This window comes from Sparus aurata, chromosome 13, assembly GCF_900880675.1.
Source record: "Sparus aurata chromosome 13, fSpaAur1.1, whole genome shotgun sequence".
NCBI classification, from domain to species: domain Eukaryota; kingdom Metazoa; phylum Chordata; class Actinopteri; order Spariformes; family Sparidae; genus Sparus; species Sparus aurata.
The window spans coordinates 1,037,437-1,060,680 of NC_044199.1; the positions used below are offsets into that span (position 1 = coordinate 1,037,437).

At 41.1% G+C, this 23,244-nt stretch overlaps 1 protein-coding gene across 1 annotated transcript in view; it reads left to right on the forward strand.

Annotated features, from left to right (window-relative positions):
* The window catches only part of jakmip2 (janus kinase and microtubule interacting protein 2), a 54,040-nt gene extending 33,531 nt beyond the window's left edge, over window positions 1-20,509 (forward strand). The window contains exons 6-24 of the mRNA XM_030437573.1: window positions 1,393-1,491; window positions 1,574-1,720; window positions 1,816-1,956; window positions 2,480-2,536; window positions 3,433-3,555; window positions 3,648-3,776; window positions 5,399-5,482; window positions 9,265-9,327; window positions 10,090-10,188; window positions 11,456-11,557; window positions 12,007-12,060; window positions 12,147-12,212; window positions 12,307-12,375; window positions 14,722-14,799; window positions 15,035-15,085; window positions 15,385-15,537; window positions 15,692-15,757; window positions 15,958-16,034; window positions 18,399-20,509. Of these exons, the coding sequence (XP_030293433.1) occupies window positions 1,393-1,491; window positions 1,574-1,720; window positions 1,816-1,956; window positions 2,480-2,536; window positions 3,433-3,555; window positions 3,648-3,776; window positions 5,399-5,482; window positions 9,265-9,327; window positions 10,090-10,188; window positions 11,456-11,557; window positions 12,007-12,060; window positions 12,147-12,212; window positions 12,307-12,375; window positions 14,722-14,799; window positions 15,035-15,085; window positions 15,385-15,537; window positions 15,692-15,757; window positions 15,958-16,008 (1,632 nt within the window). The 3' untranslated portion in view covers window positions 16,009-16,034; window positions 18,399-20,509. The remainder of the gene's footprint in view (window positions 1-1,392; window positions 1,492-1,573; window positions 1,721-1,815; window positions 1,957-2,479; window positions 2,537-3,432; window positions 3,556-3,647; window positions 3,777-5,398; window positions 5,483-9,264; window positions 9,328-10,089; window positions 10,189-11,455; window positions 11,558-12,006; window positions 12,061-12,146; window positions 12,213-12,306; window positions 12,376-14,721; window positions 14,800-15,034; window positions 15,086-15,384; window positions 15,538-15,691; window positions 15,758-15,957; window positions 16,035-18,398) is intronic.
* The last annotated feature ends 2,735 nt before the right edge of the window (window positions 20,510-23,244 follow it).

Genomic DNA, 23,244 nt, shown 5'->3' on the forward strand with positions numbered 1-23,244 from the left:
CAGGTGACGACATCATGAAGCTCATTGAGAGAATGCCCGGAGTGTGCAAAGCAGTAATCAAAGCAAAGGGTGGCTATTTTGAATAATCTAAAATATGAAACATATTTAGAGTTATTTAGAGTTAGATTTTGAGAATCTACAATGTTAATAGTCATGAAAATAAAAAAAACATTAAATGGGAAAAACTTTTGACTGGTAGTGTACATACATTTAAATAAGTATTTCTGCACTGTAAAATCTGAAAAAGTCACTTTACTTAAAAGAATCAAGGAAACAAATTACATAAACATTACAAAATTGAAGTAAAATAGCAATTAAAAGTTTCAAGCTCGTTAGAATCAGTAGTCCTTTTTATACAGCGATTCCACATTATCTCCGCCGCGTTGGTTTGCCAATTCTCCACCGATGGTGATTCACACAGAGCAAAACATCTCCACCTTGAAGACAAACTGCTGTGTAATTCACACAGAAAGCAGGCGCAGCGGCTCCTAAAGAGGCATGACGGTTCACGTCATGTTGATGACGTCGGTGTGTTTTCAAGATGTTTCCCAGGTGTCCTCCTGTCAATATAAATCTGCTGACAGTTTATAATCATATGGATGCTGTTATAATGTGCAGTGATTGAGATCCTGACCCATCAAACATCCTGGAAAGTGACGAAGTAACGTTTTTTAAACTGGAAGCTGTCTGAGTCTTTCACTCAAGGGGACAGAGGCTGTTTTGCGGGGTAAAGTTTACTGAAGCTTTGGTCCGGTGGTCTGACCGTCGCTGAGATTTATTTTCATCACAAACACTCAGTGAGTAAAGTTTTTTTCTGCCGGTGACAGACGCTGTTTTTCGGGCAGAAATGTGATGAAGAGTCGGCAGGACAGACAGGAGGACGGACGCTTCTCCATGTATAACTGTGGTATTGTAGTTGAGTGAAGGACCTGTGTAGTTAACCGACCGTCTGATCAACGCGCCCCCTCGTGCAGCTGGCTTATCCGTTCACACTGGTTCGGTTTGCCAATTTTACGGCCCTGTGTTTATGAAAAAGAGTGGTGGTGCACTAAATACCTTGTACTTTTTTTTACTGTACTTTTTAATTGTACTTTTTACTATGTATATGTCGTGTGACACTCAGTTGCTGCTAAAAAATTTCGTTGTACATTGCGCAACGACAATAAAAAGGATTCTGATTCTGATTCTGGTGTGCTCCAGGACTCATGGGTCAGCACATGGATGAGGCTTAAACTCTAATTCAAGTGCTCCTGCTCTGTTATATCGTGAAACCGTGATGGTTTCTGAGATGGGTTAGGGTTAGCATGGTTGAAAATCTGAAAGTTTCCCTTTAAATCATTACAAGTTTCCTTTTATTCTCATAACTGTTCTGTTTATGTTTGTTTGTTTCAGGACCTGAGGAGAAACCAGAGGCGCATTGCCGAACTCAACTCGACTATACGCAAATTAGAAGACCGAAACTCGCTGCTGGTCGATGAGAGGAATGAACTGGTATGACTTCCCTCTCTCACTGTATATTTGTCTCGTGTTCGTTGCACTACGATACATCCCTGTGTCTATTTGTCCCCACCAGCTGAAGCGAGTTCGAGAGTCAGAGAAGCAGTGTAAACCCCTGCTGGACAAGAACAAGCTTCTGAGTAAGAGGAACGATGATTTGACTCAGAGTATCCAGAAGCTGGAGGACAAACTCAAGAGCCTGGTCAAGGAGAACCTCGAGATGGTCGGCACAAAGTCACACTGGCATCACGTATTCATTTTGTACTTTTTTGGACAGTTTGATGGACAGGTGGATGTTGTGATCTTGTGTGTCCTCAGAAGGAGAAGATCAGCTCCCATCCTCCACTGAAGAAGCTGAAGTCTCTGAATGACCTGGACCAGGCTCACGATGACCAGGAAATAGCCTTTCTCAAGCTTCAAGTCCTGGAGCAACAAAGCATGATCGACGAACTGACAAGAGTATGTTTTTTTCAGCATACTGCGTTTTCAAAATGTCTGTTTGTGCCTCTTGCCTCTCATCTGTTATTTCAATAATTTGCAGAGTAGACATTTGGAGTCATGGGGGTTAATCCTGTGGAAAGGGGATGTTCATTTACATGTTCATTTGTTGTGGTTTTCATAGCAGATATTCTGCAGACTCCTTGTCTTTTTAAGGAATAAAGTGACTAAATGTACCCATAGCTTTTTTTTCCAAGTTCAATAAAGTAATAATGTTATGACTGCAAACACAGAGTTGAAAAACTCATAATTATCACAAAACCCCTGACATGTAAGATGAGAATTAGAAATGCATGATAAGCTATGAGGAGGCATTATGTGCATCATTTATTGGATATGTTTTGTTTTATGTTTGTTTTATGTTTTGTTTTATGATATGTTTGAATCTTTTTTTTTTTTTTTTTTTACTTCATTTGAAAATATGAAAAAGGAAAGCTTTGTTTTTGTTAATTTGACAACGCTGTGTTATCTTTTCTCTTTCCAGGACCGAGAAAAACTTCTAAGAAAGAAAAGGCATAAAAGAAGTTCAAGGCCGATAAAGGTACAAATGACATGATATTTATCCTAAAGAGTGAGTTCTTGGTTTGCATACTATTATATGAAACTAGTAAACACATTCTGTGAGAGTGACGTTTAGAAAACACAGAAAGAAAAATCTTTTTCTGTCAAATTGCCAATAAAATGGACTAATTTATGAATTTGCTACTTTGGCACTGATGCTGAATCCTCTCACACAATGTCCTGCACACAAAACTATCTGATTAGTAACAATTATAATTAAGTGCCAATTAACAATAAAATAATCAAAATCTGCAAAGCAACTAGTAAATAGATGTGGTGGAGAGTGTAAAGTTGCAGAAAATGGAAATAGTTAAGTAAAGAAGCTCAAACTGTATTTAAGAACAACTGTCTATCTATCACTGGTTGTTTGAAATTTTGGCTTTCAGTTTCCTTAAGTTATCACCTCAGTAAAAAACATTCCTGATTAGTTTATGGTCCCAGTTATCATAGTTCCATGTCTTCTTCAACACAACATGATGTTTGTTTTGTAAATGACGTTTGTGAGTGGACGATCAAACAGAGGATGTTTCAGGTCGGGGCTGTCTTGTGATTGACACTTGGCTATAACAGCGTGTCCTCGGGTTCTCAGTCAAATCCAATCACTATCCTCCCCGGTTCTGCACTCTTGTCCAAAAATGGTTGCTTGTGGCTCCAGAATTAACAAGAGACTCAAGGCTTCAAAATGGAAGTCCTTAAACCAACGGGTGACCTTAACACTGCAGTGAACGATACTGCCAGAGAAGTGTATTTAGCTGAAAACCACCATGTAAAAGGAGAGGTCCTGATGTCACGCTAACAAGGCATAATGATTGTTTGACAATCTACCATCAGAGATTTTTTAAAGATCTGTAAATATTTCAACTCTCTTCTCTGCAGAGGCACATCGTAGTCGATACTGTCTTTGGGTACGATGAAGAGTCTATGGACTCGGAGACGTCCTCAGTGGCTTCGTTCCGGGTGGACAGAACTCCTGCTACTCCTGATGAGGACCTGGAAGAGGTGAGAACTTGCCTCATGACTACATTTACAATTACGTCAATGTCCACTCTGTTTAAATCCTTTTGACATCTAACCTGTGTGTATCAAACAAGGGTCTAACCAACGAGGAGTCGGAGCTGCGTTTCCGTCAGCTGACCAGGGAGTATCAGGCCTTACAGCGAGCCTACGCCCTGCTGCAGGAACAGAAAGGAGGCATTCTAGACGCTGAGATGGAAGCAAGGGTATGTAGACATGGAGAAAAATCACAGTTTTCTGTCTTTTTTAAGGATATTGTGAATTGAAATTGAATTAAATAAAATTTATGTTAAAGACAGTTATCCGATCTTCAAAATATTGAACCACTACTTGTATTTAAAAAAGATGCCAAAGGCTTTCAAACTGCAGATTTACCATCACAGACACATCTAAAATATCTAAGTTTACAATTCCAGCACAAGTACATGTATAAAAAGTCTGAATAATCATCAGTTTTGTTGGAGGTAGGTCTAAAACGGGGCAGAGTACATGCATCGTGTCATATGGCTGCCACAAGGCTGTGGAAATTGAGTTGTGCAGAATGCAATTATCTGGAGGCTGAAACATTCATCCTAACACATGATTTAAACAGCTATGCCATTTATTCAATAACATAAGAGAAGTCTTTTAGGACCATGTTGATTCTTATCATGTAGTTATCAGGATGATGTTTGACCTTTAAAGCTCAGTATTACAGAGGACGCCAGTGTTGAATCTTTTATAAAGTCTCTACCAAAGGTCAGATCAGTGAAATAATCAAAAGTTGAGTAAAAGTAAAGATATATCAAAGATATTTGTTCTATCAAAGCACTTTGTAAACCCTGTTTTTAAAAGTGCTATACAAATGAAGTTATTATTATTATTATTATTATTATTATTATTATTATTATTATTAATAGTATTGTTATTATTATTATCATTATTATTATTATTATCATCATCATTATTAAGATGTGTACTGCAGCGGCTGATATGCAAAGTAACTATTAACTAAAAGTAATTGATATAGAAAAAATATAGTGATGTAAAGAATACAATATCTGCCTCCAAAAGGCAGAAAATGGTGACACCATAGTAAGGGCTAACCTCAAAATTTAGCACAATACTTGAGTAAATGTTTTTAGTTACATACCACTACTGAGAGAGAGCAGTGGGTTGTTCTACAGTGCAGTGGTTTTCACTGAATCCCTCGTGAATAGCTGACTTTTGTGACTCCACCTGTATAAGCAAGGTGCAAAATCCTAATCAAGTCAAGCCAGTGGTGGTTCCTGAGTTTCCTGTAAGAAAATAGAGGAGCTCATAGAGGGTAGAGGACTTTATACCCTCCAAACTGTTATTGACAAGCTCCTGAACTTATGGATGTGAAAGAGGGAGATGTGAAAGAGGGAGACACACTTCAGTAATAGGGGTATTTGCAGCCCGAATGTTTTAAGTGCACTTTGAGACATAACAGAGAGCATTTCAACCACCTGTCTCGCACACATCAGATGAGCTTTAACTTAAATCAATACAGCTGTCTACAATGGTCAGATAATGGTCCACTCTTTGTAAGGAATCTTTTCAGGCTGCAAGTGTATCTTCTCACCACGTCTGTGCATAAACACATTGTGTATGGCGCTGCGAGTGCTGTCAGAACACTTTAATGTGCACCAGAGTGAACAGATCCAGAGTAACAGCGATCAAGGAATGAAGCTCGACTGACTTTCACGACATGAAGACTTAGGTCACTCAAAGAAAAACAATGAAACAAAAGATAAAACAAAATAAAATAAATCAGGTAAGACGGTGCTCTCGTGGCTAATAAATGTCTGTTTCATTCATGTTTCAGGCCCAAGAGCAGCTCCAAGCAGACGTTCTCAGGTATAAAGCCAAAATAGAGGACTTGGAGAAGGAACTGACCCTGAAGGGACAAGTAAGAACACGCAAGCACCTACACATGAATGAAGACAGATTGATGTACTTGTAGGATGGGGGACAAAGCAACAGGAACACATAACAATATAATTCAAAGCACTGTGTTTGTCATGCCATAATAATGAGCTGCACAGAGGGAAGGTTAATGGGATTTACTGTGCACATGCATGTTGATTGATATCTACAGATGTAGAGGACTTATTCAGATCCTTTACTTCAGTAATAGTATGTAATATTATCAGCAACAAACGTGTCTAAAGTAGTTCATGTGTACAAGTTTTCATGTGCATTTTACTGCTGCTACTACTACTACATATACACACGATCAGCTAGTTTATTCTACAGCAATACATCATATTCTAGAAGATCGTCATGTGTTTGTAGAGCTGCATCTCTCTCAAAGGTCCACTTACAGATCAATTTTCGCTTCCTAAAGGACATTTCTTTTCTTAACCTTCAAGTTCAAAATTTTGCCTGTAGCTTATTCCCAGAATTCCCTGCTCTTCCTAAGGCTTCAGATTTTGAGATGTTTCTGAAGCCTGTCTCTTCATCAAAGGGGGCAATCTCTTCTATTCATTTAAATATTTATAACCTTTGGGAACCTCCAGGTTCTTCTACTGTAATTAAAACAGTTTGGAAGACAGATCTGGGAGAGGTGATTCTAGATGATGTTTGGGAGGAGATTTTAAAGAGAGTACACAAGTCTTCAAAATGTGATAGACACAGCTTTATGCAATGTTGAATCCTCCATTCAGCTCACTTCACTCACTACACAATTTTTGATGCCGTGTCTCCGCAATGCGAACGATGCCAGCAAGCCACAGAAAATGACTTGCATATGTTTTGTAGCTGTTCCTCTTTGACTCAATTTTGGTCCGAGATCTTTAGCACGTTATCCAAGGTAACTGAAAGGGATGTGACTCCTCATGCCTTAACTGCCTTATTTGGTGTTTGGCCTTTCCCACTTACTCTACTCTTGTGTGTGTGTTCTCTGCCAACCTAGATATTTGTGCTTCTTTATTGGTCTTATCTATTGATCTATTTGTGTATTTATCTTTATTAGTATTACAATTATTATTATTTATTTATTTTATCTATTCATTTATTAATTTATTTACTAGTTTATTTATTTATTCTTTTTCCCTCTTATTTTATCAACCCAACTTTTCTGTTTGTTTTTCTCTGTAACACATATGTCCATCTGTTGGGGCTACGTGTCGGAGGGGTCGGGGTGGGGGGGTGGTACCAGTTTTGTGGTATGTTTCTATCTGTAATTACTACTGTATGGAGAAATATTGTATTTTTTTTATATAAAACTCAATAAACAGATTGTTAAAAGGAGGCAGCAGCAAGTTAGTGCAAATGTGCAAATTTGAAAGATGCAATAAAGAGGGAGGGGAACTGGGAAGTGCAGCGGCCATCAACAGGTTACTTATTGTCCGCATCGGTATTGTACATTGAGGGGGGGCGGGTGCAGGGGTGGATTGGAGTTTAGGAGCTGAACAGCCTCGGGAACAAAGGTTGCTCTCCTCCTCTGTGTTCTGCAGCTCGGCAGCGGAGCCGGCGTCCTGACGGGAGGCACTCAAACGCTGGGAACAGAGCGTGGGAGGGTCCTGAAGGATCCTGAGCTGTCCTCAGTGTTTGCTGTTGCACACGGTGGAAAGTGCTCTGACCAGCAGTCCAATGATTTCAGAGCAGACTTTGACTGCACTCTGCAGGTGTGTGCTGTTTTGCAGGCTCATGGAGTGAAACAGCAGGTGCTGGAGAAAGTCTTGTCGCTCTCTGTGAAGGAGAAATAAAATGTCTGTAGAATGTTCTTATTTACCCCAAAAGGGTTGAGCTTCCTCAGAAGATTCTGATGCTGCTGGCATCTCCTGAGGATCTCCTCAGTGTTGGAGGCAGATTTAAAGGGCGACAACATTTGGTCAGACAATATATCACAGCACTGCACAAACTCCTGCAGCACTGAGCTGTGGCATCCGCGGACTTTACCAGATGAGGAGCAGAGGTGAGAGGACGCAGCCCTGAGGGAGCCTGTAGAGGTGTCCGAGACGTCGGAGAAGGTGTTATTGACCAGCACCCTCTGTGACCTGTTGATCAGGAAGTCTGTAATTCATAGGATGAGCTGGTGGTCCAGGTGGAGGTGGGTGGAATGTTTCTCTGCTGGGATGTGTGACTGTAGGGCATTAATGCAGAGGAGAAGACTGCAAACAGCAGTCTGGATGTGGTGTTGGGGTCTTCCAGGTGGTTGGTAACATGTCACTGATGAGTGTTTTGGCCTCATCGACCCCCCTGCCTGCACAGTGCGTGAGCTGGAGAGGGTCCATCAATGGGTCAGTTACCATGATGATGTGTCTTTTTATGACCCATAGCCTTCATAAAAAGGTGAGAGCCACAGGCCTGAGGTCGTTCGGAGCTTTAACTAAGCTCTTCCTGGAGACGGGGACCTCTGTGGAGTGCTTCCATAGCTTGGAAACTGTGCCGTTGTCCATGGTTCACTGAAACACACCTCCCAGCTGCTCTGAACAGCAGCGCAGGACACGGCCACTGATGTTGTCTGGGCCAGGTGCTGTGTTCTCCTTGGTCCTCCTGGAGGCTCTCACCACCTCCTCTGTGTTGAAGGAGAGTTCAGCTGCTGCACGCTTGAGGAAGGAGATGATTGCTTTTAGCCGGGTGGTGTTGTCTGTTTCAATTCTTGAAAGAAAAACGAGTTGAGGTCGTTGGGGAGGGATGCTGGGCTGCTGCCAGCCACCTGGATTGTTCAGTGTGTCAGTGTTGCACAGCTCCTCTCTGATCTGATGATGACCGTTGAGCAGCAGCGTGTGTTTCTCTAGAGACACACACCGCTGCCGCCGCCATGTTGTTTCCGGAAGATCTCCAATCCTCGGTCAAACCTTATGGGGGGGGCGAAGCCATCACTGTGCAACTTGTCATCACTGTCGGTCTTTTTAACCACATCGCCATGAATGCAAGAATATAGGCAGTCCGGTATTCATGCATGTGGTTGATTTGCTTGCAGCTCGTCTGTTCTGTGAAGCAACGAGCGCACATTAGCCAGGATGACTGAAGTGATCGCCCTGTGTTTATATTTCTCCATCTGGCTCTATTTCCACACTTTTTCTTTCCTCTCCTGGTTACCTTCTTTTTGTTGTTATTTGAGTCCCCATTTTGTGAAGAGTGGTCCTGTTGTATTTCTCTTGCTCAGTTTAACAAAGCATGGCCAGTTTTGGTTGTTTGAGGAAGTGTTGTCCCTTACAAAATAAACTCCATTATTCTAGCTTGATTTTTTATTCAGGTCATTTGAAGGAAAATTCAGTTTGTTTTCTTTTTATCTCGCAGTATACATCAGAAGGTCAGTTTTTTCCAATATGGCACACCCCAAATATCAAATGGAATTATGAAAGTAAAGTATTCACATATATCTCAAATTGTACTCGAAAGTAGTGTACTTAGTTACTTTCAACCACTTGACAATAAGGAATCTGTATAAAGTTTGCTCACAGCTTGAATTCAAAGCTGAATGCTATAATAACAATGTCAAAGTTGCCTCAAAGAGATCAAGCATGTTATGGGAGATATGGTTTATATGGTGGGTTTCATTTTTTTTAAAAGCTTCATTTATACGTCATTAGAACAAAAATATTGAACAAATAAGGCTGAATTAAAAATCAGCAAATCAATATATGGATCAATGTATGAATGACTTCACTCCATCAACATCTTAGGATTTGTACCATCAGGTCATCATTAAACCAGTCTCATGTCTCTGTCCTCTGTCAGGACTCCAAATGGGTGGAGGAGAAGCAACTCTTCTTACGAAGGAATCAGGAGCTTTTAGAGAAGGTTGGACCCAACTTTGTTTGGTTTTCGATAATCTTAACACACATTTGCGAATGAGTAGATTGCAATGTTAAAACAGAATCTGATTTGCCAAAAAGTGTATATAAGCTGTTCTGAAAGTCATGTTTGTCACAGCTGAAAATTCTATCCCTTTGGTGCTGGAACATTTGGTAATCAGCATTGTTTAATGCTCGACAGCCTTGAAAATGTTTCCTTCAGTTTTGACATCTCTAATTGCAACTTTATATCTGTCATATATCTTAACATATCATAGCTACATACTTCTGTACAGTGCATCCGGAAAGTATTCACAGCGCTTCACATTTTGTAATGTTACAGCCTTATTCCAAAATGGATTCGATTCATTTTTCTCTAAATTCTACACACAATACCCCATAATGACAATGCAGAAGAAGTTTGTTTGAAATCTTTGCAAAGTTATTAAAGATAAAAAATTTCAAAATCACATGTATTTACAGCCTTTGCCATGACACTCAAAATTGAGCTCAGGTGCACCCTGTTTCCACTGATCATCCTTGAGATTCTGCAACTTGATTGGAGTCCACCTGTGGTAAATTCAGGTGACTGGACATGATTTGGAAAGGCACACACCTGTCTCTATTATTGTGTGAACAATTTTGAGGAAAAAATGAATCGAATCCATTTTGGAACAAAATTTGGAAAAAGTGAAGCACTGTATCTATGTATAACAGCTGCTCCTTCATGGGTCTGTATTAATTTCTCTTCTTCTCTATTGTGGTCCAGGTGGACAAGTTGGAGTCAGAGTGCAGTCGGGCGCACCTGGAGCTACAAGACTCTAAAGACCAGAATGAACTGTTAGAGTTTAGGATATTAGAGCTGGAGGTGAGTCACAGAGAGTTTCCTACCAAGCCTTGGTTAAAGAGAAATCTCTGTGAATATTTTCCTGATTTTGTCTGCTAAAACAAGATCTACGCTAAAATAAATTCAACCTGAATCATCAGATCTTGCTACTGGTGTTTTTTCCAGCTATAGTGAACCTATTTCCGAGTTCCCCTGAAGTGTCTCCGAGATTATGTATTTTTTAAAAAGAACAAACACTGAGCTATGTTATAGGATGAAGTAGGAACAGTATCTTGTGGTACTTGTTTTCTCCTACTTCCAATGAAAGGTCAGAAGAATTATATTTTGAAAGCTAAAGAGCAAAATCAAGCTTCATAATGGGGATAATGTCCCATGTAGCAGGATGACTTGTGGCCGTGCACACGCCTTGACAACTGACTAACAGTGGTGTCTGTGCTGCAGTGCAGCAGCCTGAGGGCCTGAGTTGCCACCTAGTAGGCAGAGAGGAGAACATATCTCTCTGATGTAGATCAAGTACAGTAAAAATGGGCAGTCAGCATTTTCATGGCTGAACAAAGATAAGAGCACCACCTACTGAAACTTCAAAGGAACACCCATCCATCCATCCATTTTCGTCCGCTTATCCGGGGCCGGGTCGCGGGGCAGCTGCCTGAGCAGGGACACCCAGTCATGGGTCTTCCTCGGGGTCTCCTCCCGGCGGGACATGCCAGGAACACCTCCCGAGGGAGCCGCCCCGGGGGCATCCGAAACAGATGCCCGAGCCACCTCAGCTGGCTCCTCTCGATGTGGAGGAGCAGCGGCTCTACTCCGAGCTCCTCCCGGGTGACAGAGCTCCTCACCCTATCTCGAAGGAACAGTTCACCCAAAAATGAGTTTTTGTAGTAAAATGACTCCATGTAGCTCATCCAGTGTAATCCAAGTCTTTGAAAGCGCAGACATTCCAGACTTTATTTACACCCGTCTTTATAAGTTGAAATCTTCAACATAGCTGCTAAGCTTAAAGCCTCCCACTTCACGTCTGTGTACAAGCTCGACTGCATGTCGGGGGTGTAAAATCCTCCAAATAATTTTGGGATCTGCAGTAGAGGGATAAGTAGATAATGAAGATCACTTTAGTGCTGAATAGATTCAAAAAAATATATTTTTGTACACTATAACGATGTCTCACAACCTCTTGTTTGGCTTTAAAGGAGAGGCTGAAAAAAGCCACTTAATGTCTCCTATAACAATGTCCACTCAGTCACATAACATTCTTTGCGTCATGAAATGTAAACTTCTGTCTTTGTAGGAGCGTGAGAGGAAGTCTCCTCCGTTCAACCACCTGAGAATGCATCCCTTCTCCGAGGGAGTCAGCGCACTGCAGATCTACTGTATGAAGGAGGGGGTGAAGGTATGCTAGTCATTAATTATAATGTAGAGCATCACAGATGCCACAGTATTTACGATGACAGCAAAATGACAACACTTCACTTTTCTCAGTTGGTCCAAAAGATTTCAACGGTCAAAAAAAAGTCACAAGGAGTCTTCACGGCTGAGTGCAGTAGGACTTTTTTGCTGGCAAACACACCTGATCACCCTTGATTTCTTATTTTTATCATTACAACAGGTATTATCAGTTATCATTAGTCACCAACTACTTACTGTGGTTACATTATATTGACCACCATCTACTTACCATGGTTATTTTATACTACAAAGGTTCCTCGCTTTTACATTCCCTGTTTTAAGTTTGTTCTTAGTTTACAAGCAATATTGATATACACTGGACTTCTTACAGAGGAGAAAAGTATTGAATGAAAGCAAAATAGTCATGTGTATGCTCCTCTGTTTTCTTTACAGGATGTATGCGTACCCGATCTCATCAAACTTCTAGATATCCTTGGAGACAATGGGGTAACTCATAAGGAATTCATCATATCAACATATGATGCTAAAACATGCACTTTATTAAATCAAGGATTTTCCTTTCTTTTGTGCAGAACTTAAGAAATGAGGAGCAGGTTGCCATCATTCAGGCGAGCACTGTTTTGTCACTAGCAGAAAAGGTAAGTCGCACTTCCTAACAGGATGACATGAACATGAACAGGCTGAATAGTTTGTGCTGTGCTGATTTAGATTTTGCTGTTCGTTGCCCTTTAGTGGATTCAGCAGATCGAGGGGACGGAGGCAGCGCTGCACCAGAAAATGATGGACCTAGAGATAGAGATGGTGAGCCTCAACAATCCTGTTCAGGAAAATACATTTTGTTTGCATGATTTTGCCTTTTGGATGACTTCTCTCTTGCTTGAATATACTCTACAAATGTTCTTACTTTTAATGGCTCACAGCAGCTCTAGTCCAGTGTCCACAATGGCAAGACACAGATGCAGGCACAGCAAAGAATAAAAAGCAAGCTTTAGTAGAATTAAATACAAGCTAAGCTCAGGAGGGATGAGGTGATGACGTGAGGCAGGAGTGGGGAGCCAATCAGGCTGGGGAGGAACACAGGAGAGCAGGAAGTGGAAAGAGACTACAAGACACAAGATGATTCAAAGAGTGGCACTGCCACTACTGTTCATCAAGTAGCCTGTTGTGTTTTGTTTTTTTCTGTTTATAGTAATAATCTAGTTCACAAGGACTTTGACTAGAATTTCCACATTGATTTTTCATAAATCAATGTGGTGAGCTAATGACATTAAGCTTCATAATCAATGTTAAATCACATGTAATGTTCATCTTGCAGGGTTAATCTTACATGTTTGCACTTCCCAAAGTATGACATCTTTGGCTAACATTTGAAGTTCAGCAGCAGTAAACACTTTCTTTTTAGGTCCACTGCTGACCAGACTTGAGTACTAAGTTACCTGGCAACAGGTCTTATGGCACGTTCCATTGCAAGCTAGAAGTGGATTGCAAATCTAAAAGTGATTTGCTAGGAAAACATGGACACTTCCTGTAGTCGCACAAGCAACTAGAGCAGTTCATGTTGGCAAACTCAGGCTGTGCAGATCTTGTCCAATTTCCAACTTGGCCTTTCCTTTCCACCTCTCCTTTTTTTTTTTTTTTTTTTTTTTTTCAAATTACGATTACAATGGAACGTACTATTATTTAGAGGCATTTTATGCAAAACAGTTGTTACCCTGGTTAATCAACAACTAAAGTTGGTAATTTTCAACTGGTTTTTTTCAATGTCCCCCATCATAGCACTTACACCCTAGTAGGTGTGGTTTAAATTAAGCTTCTTGTTACAATTATCTTTTCCAAGGAGTAGCCCCATTCACACTGCCGTTTGGATGCGGGGTTAGTGCGCCAATTCTCCGCATCCATTGCAGTGTGAATCTCCTTGAGGTGGGGAGGGGTGAAATCAGACGGTCGATTGGACGGTCGGTTAACTATACAGGTCCTTCACTCAACTAAATACAGAGAAATGTCCCACAAAGCAACGCTACACGACCAAACAACGGGAACATAGTAACTGAAACTGTCTTTGGCAACTTATATGGGGAAAATACTACATGTAGAAGCGTCCGTCCTCCTGTCTGTCCTACCGACTCTTCATCACATTTCTGCCCGAAAAACAGCGTCTGTCACCAGCAAAAAACTTTAACTCACCGAGTGTTTGTGATGGAAATACATTTCAGTGACCATCAGTTAGGATCTCAATCACAACACCATGAAAACACACAGACGTCATCATCATGACGTGTACCATCACGCCGGCGGAGATGCTTCCCTCTGTGTGAATCACCATCGGCGGAGAATTGGCGAACGCCGCTGCAGAGATAATGCGTCTTCTCCTGCGTGACGGGGGCTAGTGTGACTGCAGCACTGCTGTAGCGACTACCAACAACACAGGACAAAGTCAAATTGATTTGTTCATTTTCCCAAAGAGATTTCATGCCTGGTGCCAGGCGATATTTCAAAGTGAAAGCGAGGTTTACAGGGAACCGTCACAGCTGGTATGCTGAGCAACAGAGGTTTAACAGGCAAGACAGCAGGAAAACTTCAGTGTTATATTCATGGTTAGGGTTAGGTTAGGTTAGGTTCAGGAAATATTACATTCAGACCAGTACACAGGCAGGAACTCAGGTAACAGGTTCAGACAGCACAAACTCAAAAATGTCAACAAGCAGAAATACAATGTGCTTTTTAGTACACACTGTCAGAGACTGCGTGGGAATGAGCTGGATAAATATCTGCAGGGCTGATGAGGGAGAGTGGAAACAGGTGGGCAGATATGGCTAGTTAACTGCAGAGTTGATGAGGACATTGAGTACAGGTGTGACAGTCAGGTGATTGTGTGAGAAGGGAAAGTGTGGGGACCTCTGGTGGACAAGAGGAGAATGGTTATAAATGTGTTTGAGACCAAGAGGCAGACTGACAGAATCATTCTAAATGCTAGTGGTGTCATTATTCTATAGTCATACATACATACATACATACTAACATACATACTTCATAATGAAACATTAAAGACAAAACAGTTGTCTTTTTACATTTTGAGTTGCAAAATGATAATGATAACAGTAAACACTGTTTTCTCCTACCACTGTTTCTGACCTGTTCATCCTACAGGAGATGTTCTGTAAACAGAAAGGGTATCTAGAAGAGGAGCTGGACTACAGGAAACAGGCTCTGGACCAGGCCTACATGGTACGTTTGTGTATGTCTATCATGTTTAATCACTCTGTGGGAACAAAGTCAGAGTGCAAGGACTCAATTACCAACTGGAATCAAAGTCCTGCCAAGGTTTCTGATTTAATATTGAGGTTGAGACTTAGTTTATGGTTGTGGTTAGAATCAGGACACGACCATATTAAGGACTGGGGGTTATGCAAGTAGCAGATGATAGAGTAGAAGATAATACCTTTTTTTCTCTTCCCGACAGCAAATCCAGGAGTTGGAAGCCACGTTATACAACGCCCTGCAGCAGGACAAGGTGATTCATATCACGAGATATCTCCAGACTTTTTTGTGAAAACTTATACCAAAACAATATAAGTTGTTCAACTATGTGGCTGAGGTTTTATCTAATTATGTTATTAGTTTAGAAAAAGGTCAAGAAATGCGTCACAAACAATCAATATTGATTTGCTTTTGACAAAGAGGCTTCAGGGGAACATAATATTCCTAGAAATCTCATGACTTGTTGATATTATTTGTTTATGTAACTAGAGTAAGACCAGAGATGGTAGCATGTGTTGAGAAGTGTTTTTTTGAATGATCTTCTTCCTCCAGGTGATAAAGTACGGTGAGCCCCTGGATGAGCTTCAGAAGGACGAGCTGCGGACGGCAGTGGAGAAGCTGAGGAGGCAAATGCTGAGGAAGAGTCGCGAGTATGACTGCCAGATCCTCCAGGAGAGGATGGACCTGCTGCACCAGGCGCACCAGGTCCGTCTATGTCTGTGCCGTTGATAGATGTGTGTATGTGTCTGGAAATGAGAGACCGAAGCACTCATTTTCGAAGGTGGTGTGAAGGGTATTTTCAGCCTGCCTTTCCTGAAGGAAACGCATTTCCATTTATTTTCTTTCTGAATATTTGCAGAGAATTCGTGATCTTGAAGACAAGACAGAAATCCAGAGGAGGCAGATTAAAGATCTAGAGGAAAAGGTACGCTGTGTTTTTTCTGTAAAAAAACCCTTCTCATGAAGGTAAAGAATGACACATTTGATGCTTACATAGGTAATATTAAGAAGTGTTGTTTTAGTGATATAGTTCCAGTTTCCCTGTACAGTGATCCCTCTGTCTGTTACTAACATAACTTGAGTGTTCCTCTAATTCTCTCACTTTCTTCGTCTTTCTTTCTCCAGTTTTTGTTTCTGTTCTTGTTCTTTTCTCTTGCCTTTATCCTTTGGCCTTGAAGTCTTTGGCGTGTCCCGTAGCAGAGGTGAGTCCTGAGGGCTTTATGTAGAAAAGTTCACCCCACTGTCATCTCTTTTCTGGACCTCGGGCTAAATACATTTCTGTTGAAGCACAATCTGCACAGTGTTGTTGGTCAAAACTGGGAACACAGCGTCAACTGACCCTGAGTAGTGCTCAGTCAAGATGCATTTCTGTAGCATTGTTGGAACTTTGTGATTTGGACCTCTGACCTTCAGAACACATGCAGGAAATTTCTGATTATTTGAAAGAATAGTTTTAAAGGACCCGGTTTGGTATTTCCAATCAAGAGAAAGCTAATCATGACAACGTTTATAACATTCAATCCTTAAATGTTTCAAAAAGGAAACATCAGACCAACTACAAACTGTAAAATGGTGACATTTTAAGACAATTTTCTCTTTTTCCCCACAATGTTACCTCTTTCCTGTGGCAAAACGTATTCGACCCGGGTCCGCTCACTCTCCCCCGCACACATTTACTACCTTCTTGCCGTCTTCACTTGGAACTATCCAGCCGTCATTACTTCTTTCTCTCTGCATCTGTCCACTCAGGCATTTCTGTTAACATTCATGTTTTTTCCATATTACAAGAACATATCAGTTTGACTTATTGAGGCAGAAATGTCAGAAAGCAAAAAGTTGCATCAACATCATCATCTCTTCCTCTCTTGTATATTTGTTTGTTGACACCTCTGTTTGTATATGTGTTATTTGATATTATTTTGAGGTAATTGGTCTCACTGGAAGATTCAGTTTCCTTTTTACAGCCTGAGCGATATCTCAGAAATGAGGCCCTTTCCCTAACAGGATTTAACCACAGCATTGTCACAGTAAAATTAGGTTGTACAATGTGCACAATAATGAAACAGCGCACACCAAATATTTTGCAATTCTAGGTATTTCAGCCACTTGGGGGCAGCACAACAAGCTGTAACAACAACACTGATATACTGTAGTATCACCTTACAGAGTTGTTGTATGACATGTCAGTTGCTTATTTGTACATTAAGCAGCTACAGAGCGACAGTAGTATTCACCTGAAGTCATGTTTCTGAAGAATTGACCAATAATCGTCTTGGTGTTACGCAGGAAGTGTACAGAGAGTCTCTAGCTTAGCTCAGGGAAATATGTGGACGTCAGCCCTGTGAATTAACCATAACAGTGAAGTTGGGGGCCATTATACCAAAACATGAGCTCAAAGATGCTAAAATGCTCCCTAGAGATTAGAGAAAACGATATGTCCAGTTGTGATTCTCTGTGGGACAGAAGAATCCCAAGACACACAGACACAACAGAGAGACTACAGAACTTCTGTTCATCTCCTGAAGAGCATTTAGTAATGCAGTGATGCAACATAAACGTGTAAAGTACATTTGCTTAAATACATTTTGAGGTGCTCATACTTATACTTCAGTGTTTCAAACTATAATATGCGTCTATTCTGCTGCATTTATACTCCACTACATTTAGCAGACACCTTTATGTATCAGCTTGTTTACAGATTTAGTCGATTGGTTCAAAAAACAAATGAAGCATCAAATGAATTATAACAGATTGATGAAGATTAAGCTACCCAACAGTATTAAAAGTAGACAAAATAAGCTCCACGTTTACCAACTGCAACACCGATGATGCTTCACATGAATGCATCACCAACAAACATCTAGTGGTATTACATATATTTGTCTGAATTGAGCCATTTTGTATAACATGTGCTTTCCTGCGAGTACTTCTAGATGCTAATAATACTACCTTTAATTCAATACGATTTTCAATGGAGGAATTTAGCACACTGAGGGCAAAAAAAGGTGTACCCACATGCAAGAGACAGCAGGCAGATCAGTTGCAGAACTTTATTTCATAATGTGAAAAAGGTCAACTGAACAGCAGAAATAGCCCAACACAACAGTCAGCTCGAGCAGGCTGAACTGACGGCTGGATTTAAATGAAACCTCGACTAACGAGGGGATGAGGTGAGATTGAGAGAGGCAGAGAATCAAAGGCGAGGGGAATCAGTAAGGAGAGAAGGGAAGGAGCTGGTAAGCGGGGAAAAACACAGGGCAGGATCGATGAGGTTGATGTGAGTCAGGTGTGGAGGGAAAATCATGCTGAGGGAAGAACAGCGGAGGGAAACTGAGCCAAAGGCAACCCAAATAAAACCCAAATAAAAAGACCTGAATTTCACTTTTACTTGAATAGCATTTTTACACTGTGGCATTCTAATTTTACCAAAAGTATCCGAGTAATTCTTCCACCACTGAACTCATAAACACTGCCAAATAATGCTAAAACTAAATATATAGTGATCTCTCAGTGTTACTAAATGTGCAGCATATGTCATTTTTCTCCTCTCTCTCTCTGTCTCTCAGGTGGCGTGTCAGCGTGGAGATCTTGTTTGTGATTGCAGTGTTATTTATTTTCCGGACAAGTGTGGATCAACGTACGTAGCAGTGGCTGCTAGTGTCATACCATCAGTGACCGGTGTCAGTATAGGTGGACGTGTCGTGTGTTGGCCCATGGACGTTCGCACTTCGGATATTATTCTTTGGTCATTTTAACTGGGTGGGGGGTTGGGGTTCTCAGGATGCTGCCCAGGAAAGCGGTGGTGGACATCAAGCGGCTCGCCAAACAGCTGGGAGACAGATACACACATGCATACAGACAGTTTACACGTGCATGCAGATGCAAACACACATGTACACAAAAACATGCTTTGACAAATCCAAACCAAAGCCTGGGAAATGTTCTCTCTGCCATGCAGGGTAATAATATGTCATTCAGCACCTACAAACAGACAGAAAACTCAGAGACAACGAGGCAAATGAACGGCCACACCACAACTTCTCTTCTTTTTCTTTTCCACCTTGAAAGGACGTTCTTCATGAATGCAACCTCTCGGAGAACAGCAGCGCGCCAACTCAGGGCCCATGACATGAAAGCAGAGGCCGTTTCAGGTCAGATTTTGAGAAGGAACACTCGGGACGTGCTGTTCGGGTTCTCGCTGTTCCTAGAATGGTGCTTACACAAGACTGCTTCAACTCTCCACCTGGAAAAGGACACTGCAGAGACTAGTGTGTATGGACACTAAGCAGGGGACACAGGGCACTCAGGTTGACAGGTAACAGACTTTAGAGAAGAGAGAAAGAAAAGATTGACACTGTGGGTCTCCACTGAAAAACCTTTGGATTGTCAAACCGCTTATTAATTTGTCTTAAAAACCAGCAGACTGTAAGAGCTTTAGTCTCTGGTTATCTTTCTTTTTTACAGCTCCTGCCACTCAGATACTGTGTCCCGAGATTTCCACTGAGACAAAACATCCCGATCCTGTACTGTAATATATACATTTGTTGATATGTACATGTGTCTGAATTATTTCATGTAGTCTCCCCATTTTATTTCTGTGAATAGATGCACTTTTATTTTACTCTCTGACGCAGCTTGAACAGTTGCTGGCAGTTTATAAATGACTTTAATGGTATAAATTGCATTGTTTTATTGTGGTGACGGCTGCGAAGATGAACTTTATTTCCTCGAAAATTATATCTGGAATATGAATGTGGAATATTGGAATATTTGCCTCCCTGTTCCTCTTTTTCCCCACTTTCTGTCACACACACAGTATACTCTATTTATTATTCTACTGTCTCAAATGTGTTGCTCCTTGCGACCAGCGGGGGGGGCTGGTGTCGCCAGAGCGACCTTCAACTCGCCCTTTAAAGTTTTAACAATCTTGTAAATATTTTCAGAGTATCTTGCAAAATATCTTAATTGGCTCTGGTTGGATGGTTTGAATTCACACAATTAGTTCATCAGTATTTTCTTGTCACACAAAATATGAAAAAAAGCTAAATTCATCATACGAAAAACATCGAAATACTGCAGGTTCTCTCTCGACCCTCTTTTTTTACTAACAGAAAAAAAAGTCTTTGATACTAACAACCTTCTTTTGCTTATCTGATATATCCACTTCCACAAAATGAAACAGGAGAAAGTGAACGCAACACTACACCTGCCCCACTTCTCTCTACTCCCTGCAATATTTACTAGGTGACCGCGCTTGTTCCCTTTGTACCTGAGCTGGTGTATCTGCCATCATACCCACCCCTCCGGCTCCACTCACAGGTCGAGGGTATCCAGGCATCTCATTACATAGCAGCTCCCACCGTCACTCTACGAGGGGAAACGACTGAGACTATTTCTGTGCAAACTCAGCTAACTAGCAGTTGCCTTAAATGCACTTTCCCCCCCTCTTTTTATTTCCACAGTTATTTTTTCAGGCGGTTGATATTATCATGTAATCCAATGTATATTCTTTTTGTTTTTATTTGACAGAGGATTTTTTTTTAATCTTTACCCCGTGTGTCTTCCAGCGAGAATTTAACCCCTCCTCCTACTTCTACGTCTAGATTATTAAATAAACTGAAAAATCGAGCAATGCTGTAAAAAATAAAAAAAAAGATTCATGGCCTTTGACCACAAAGGACAAGTTGTCTTCTTTTCCCATCTTTATCACACGTATGTTTGGAAATGTTTGTATTGAATGCAAGCATCTGTTACACTTCTTATATCTTTTTTTTCATTAGTTCACGCAATTTTTATTGTGTGGTTCGATACGTTCAAGTCTTTTCAGTATTCAAAGCTGCTAAAAGACATTTAATGCGCTCACATGTAACATTTCTTATTAAAAATTAATATTCAAAATGCTCTACATGGGTCTGGTTAAAATGATTAAGGAACAGTCCGCACAAAAATGATTAGAATCTTCTAATCTCTAAAAGCATTACCTTGTTGTAAAGTACAGCAGATACCCAACTTAATGCTTCATTATATAACTGATTATAACATAACTTAACTTATAACTGACATTTCTGGAGCTTCACAGCAAAACATCGTTGCAGCATCCTTCTAAACAACTGAAGTGAATGGGGACTTATTTTTAATGTACAACATGAAAAGGCTTCATACAGCTCGACTGGAGTAATCCAGGTCTCCAGAAGCCCAGAGATCCCAAATTGTCTTGAAAGACATCATTTACACCCTCACCGACACTTTTCACTCGGCAGCTCCAGTGAAGATTTCTGCATCAGAGAGGGTGTAAATGACTTCTTTGGTTGTGGTTGTTTAGCAGAATGCTAACCCTGTGCTGCCCTGAAGCTCCAGAAATTATTTGTGGACTAAGAATCTTCACCTGACTTTTCAGCGTGGGAGAGGATAGAAGATGACTGAAATTTCATTTTGTATTCATAATCATTTGTTGTCATCATCTATTTCTTATCTGGCTTTACAAAAAGAGTTGACATATTGTTATTTTTTGTCATTAATTATCAAGCAGGGGGATCAATCATAATCTCACAATCTCACATTCTTGTTGCTCAGTCATCATGGAATGCAGATTTCGTCCCATTTATCAACTATGTCATAAAAGTTCATTCTTGATCTTGGAAACAGGCTGGAAATGGCTATTCCGGAGTGCTCTGAGACATGGATTTCTTTAGTCATCTTCTTTTTCCAAGATCAAGAATAAACTTTTAATTTGATCTTTCATTAATCTCAGTTAACCAGACTTTACAGAATGTGCCCTACTATTGTTTGTGTTGCCCTTTATAGTCGTCTCCTGTCAGTGTCTGTTAGTATCTGTCAGCTCTCGTCCTGGCTAATGGAGTTCTGCTCTGTTCAGGTCACCAAGAGGGAAATAGGATTTGAGCAGTGGCTGGTATTGGTTATTCTGTCATCTGATGCACATGTTTCACTGAATGGACAGGAATAGTAGCAGGAGTAGCTACTGTTCAGGCCATCCTTTGCTTTTACAGGTCAGTATTATTCATCGCTGCAATTATAGTTAAAGTTTTACACAGCTTCATTCATAAAACAGCTCAAACATACAAGTGCTCAGTGTTATGGCACGGTTTTAAGACTTGTGGTGTATTACGAGAATCATGAAGGCTTCAGTTGTGAAGAAGTGGGCAGCACACAGAGCAGAGTCAGTCCAGGATAACAGTCTGTCTTTTCACTTTACTGTAGTCATGGCTGTCCTCGCCAAGCCAGAGGAGAACCGGGGTCGAGTCAGGCTTTATTTTGTGGACCAGTCCTGCCAAAGGATGTTTGTTATAAAAGCACTTCTATCTGTCCTCCTCTCAGCGCCCACACAGAGGTCACTCAGTGATGATATTGCACTCTGGCTGAATAGCTGCCTTTTAAAAATGATTAACAATTTAAAAACAAGCATTGAAAGACAATTTTTTTCATTTCATTTCAGCCTCTGATGACATGTTTGGTGTGGGCAGAGCCGCAGCTTGTGAACAGGCAAGGCAGGCAACTGCTTGGGGCCCCCGGCTGATAGGGGGCCCCCGAGGTCTGACAAACTGTACCCCACAACAATGTCTCACGTTGTAGCCGCCCCGGGCTCAGGCCGTAATTTACGGGGCCCCGAAGTCTGACAAGCTGTACTCCACAACAATATATATACAATGATAAATAATACAGTCTATAGTTGTTGACTGGGGCCCCCAATCCATTCCCAAAACATGATTTACAATGACATGTCAGTAGGAAACCTCCCTAAAGGAGCCCCCCGTCATCCCCGTCTAATTTGGATGACACGCGTACGTTGACATTAACGTCAGTAATCGAAGTTGGCGTCCACGAAGAAAGATGAAGAGGAGTTATCTCCTCCTAGAGAGAGAAACAAGGAGAAAGAAGAAAAAAGAAGAAAAAAGAAAGCAAGACAGTGGTAAGTGTGGAGCAGATAATGACGATTAAGTGTCAGTAACGTTAAATAACTGAATGCTGGTAACTTCAGCCAAAGTAGCGTTAGACTAAATGTTAATGGCGTTTATTCGTTTACTACCTAGCTAACGTTAGCGGACATGGACGCGGTCACGGCCAGCCGACTGTCCGCTGGCCGTGACCGCGTCCATGTCCGACGGCGGACAGTGAATGACCAGCGCCAGCGGCCGTTACCGAGCTAGACTTTTTCAGGCTGTTCCAACATGTCAGTTAACGTTAGTTAGCTAACGAACTTTCTGAGGGGCCGTCCACACGGGCGAAAACGATCTTTTTTCGATTCGATTCGATTTTCGATTTTTTTCTCCGTCTTCCTCATCATCGTTTTAAGAATATTTGCGTCCATACGGATCCACTGAAAACGACCGAAACGCTGTAGTTCATATTCCAGCCTCTAGGTGGCGCTTGACATTCACCAAAAACAGAGAAGAA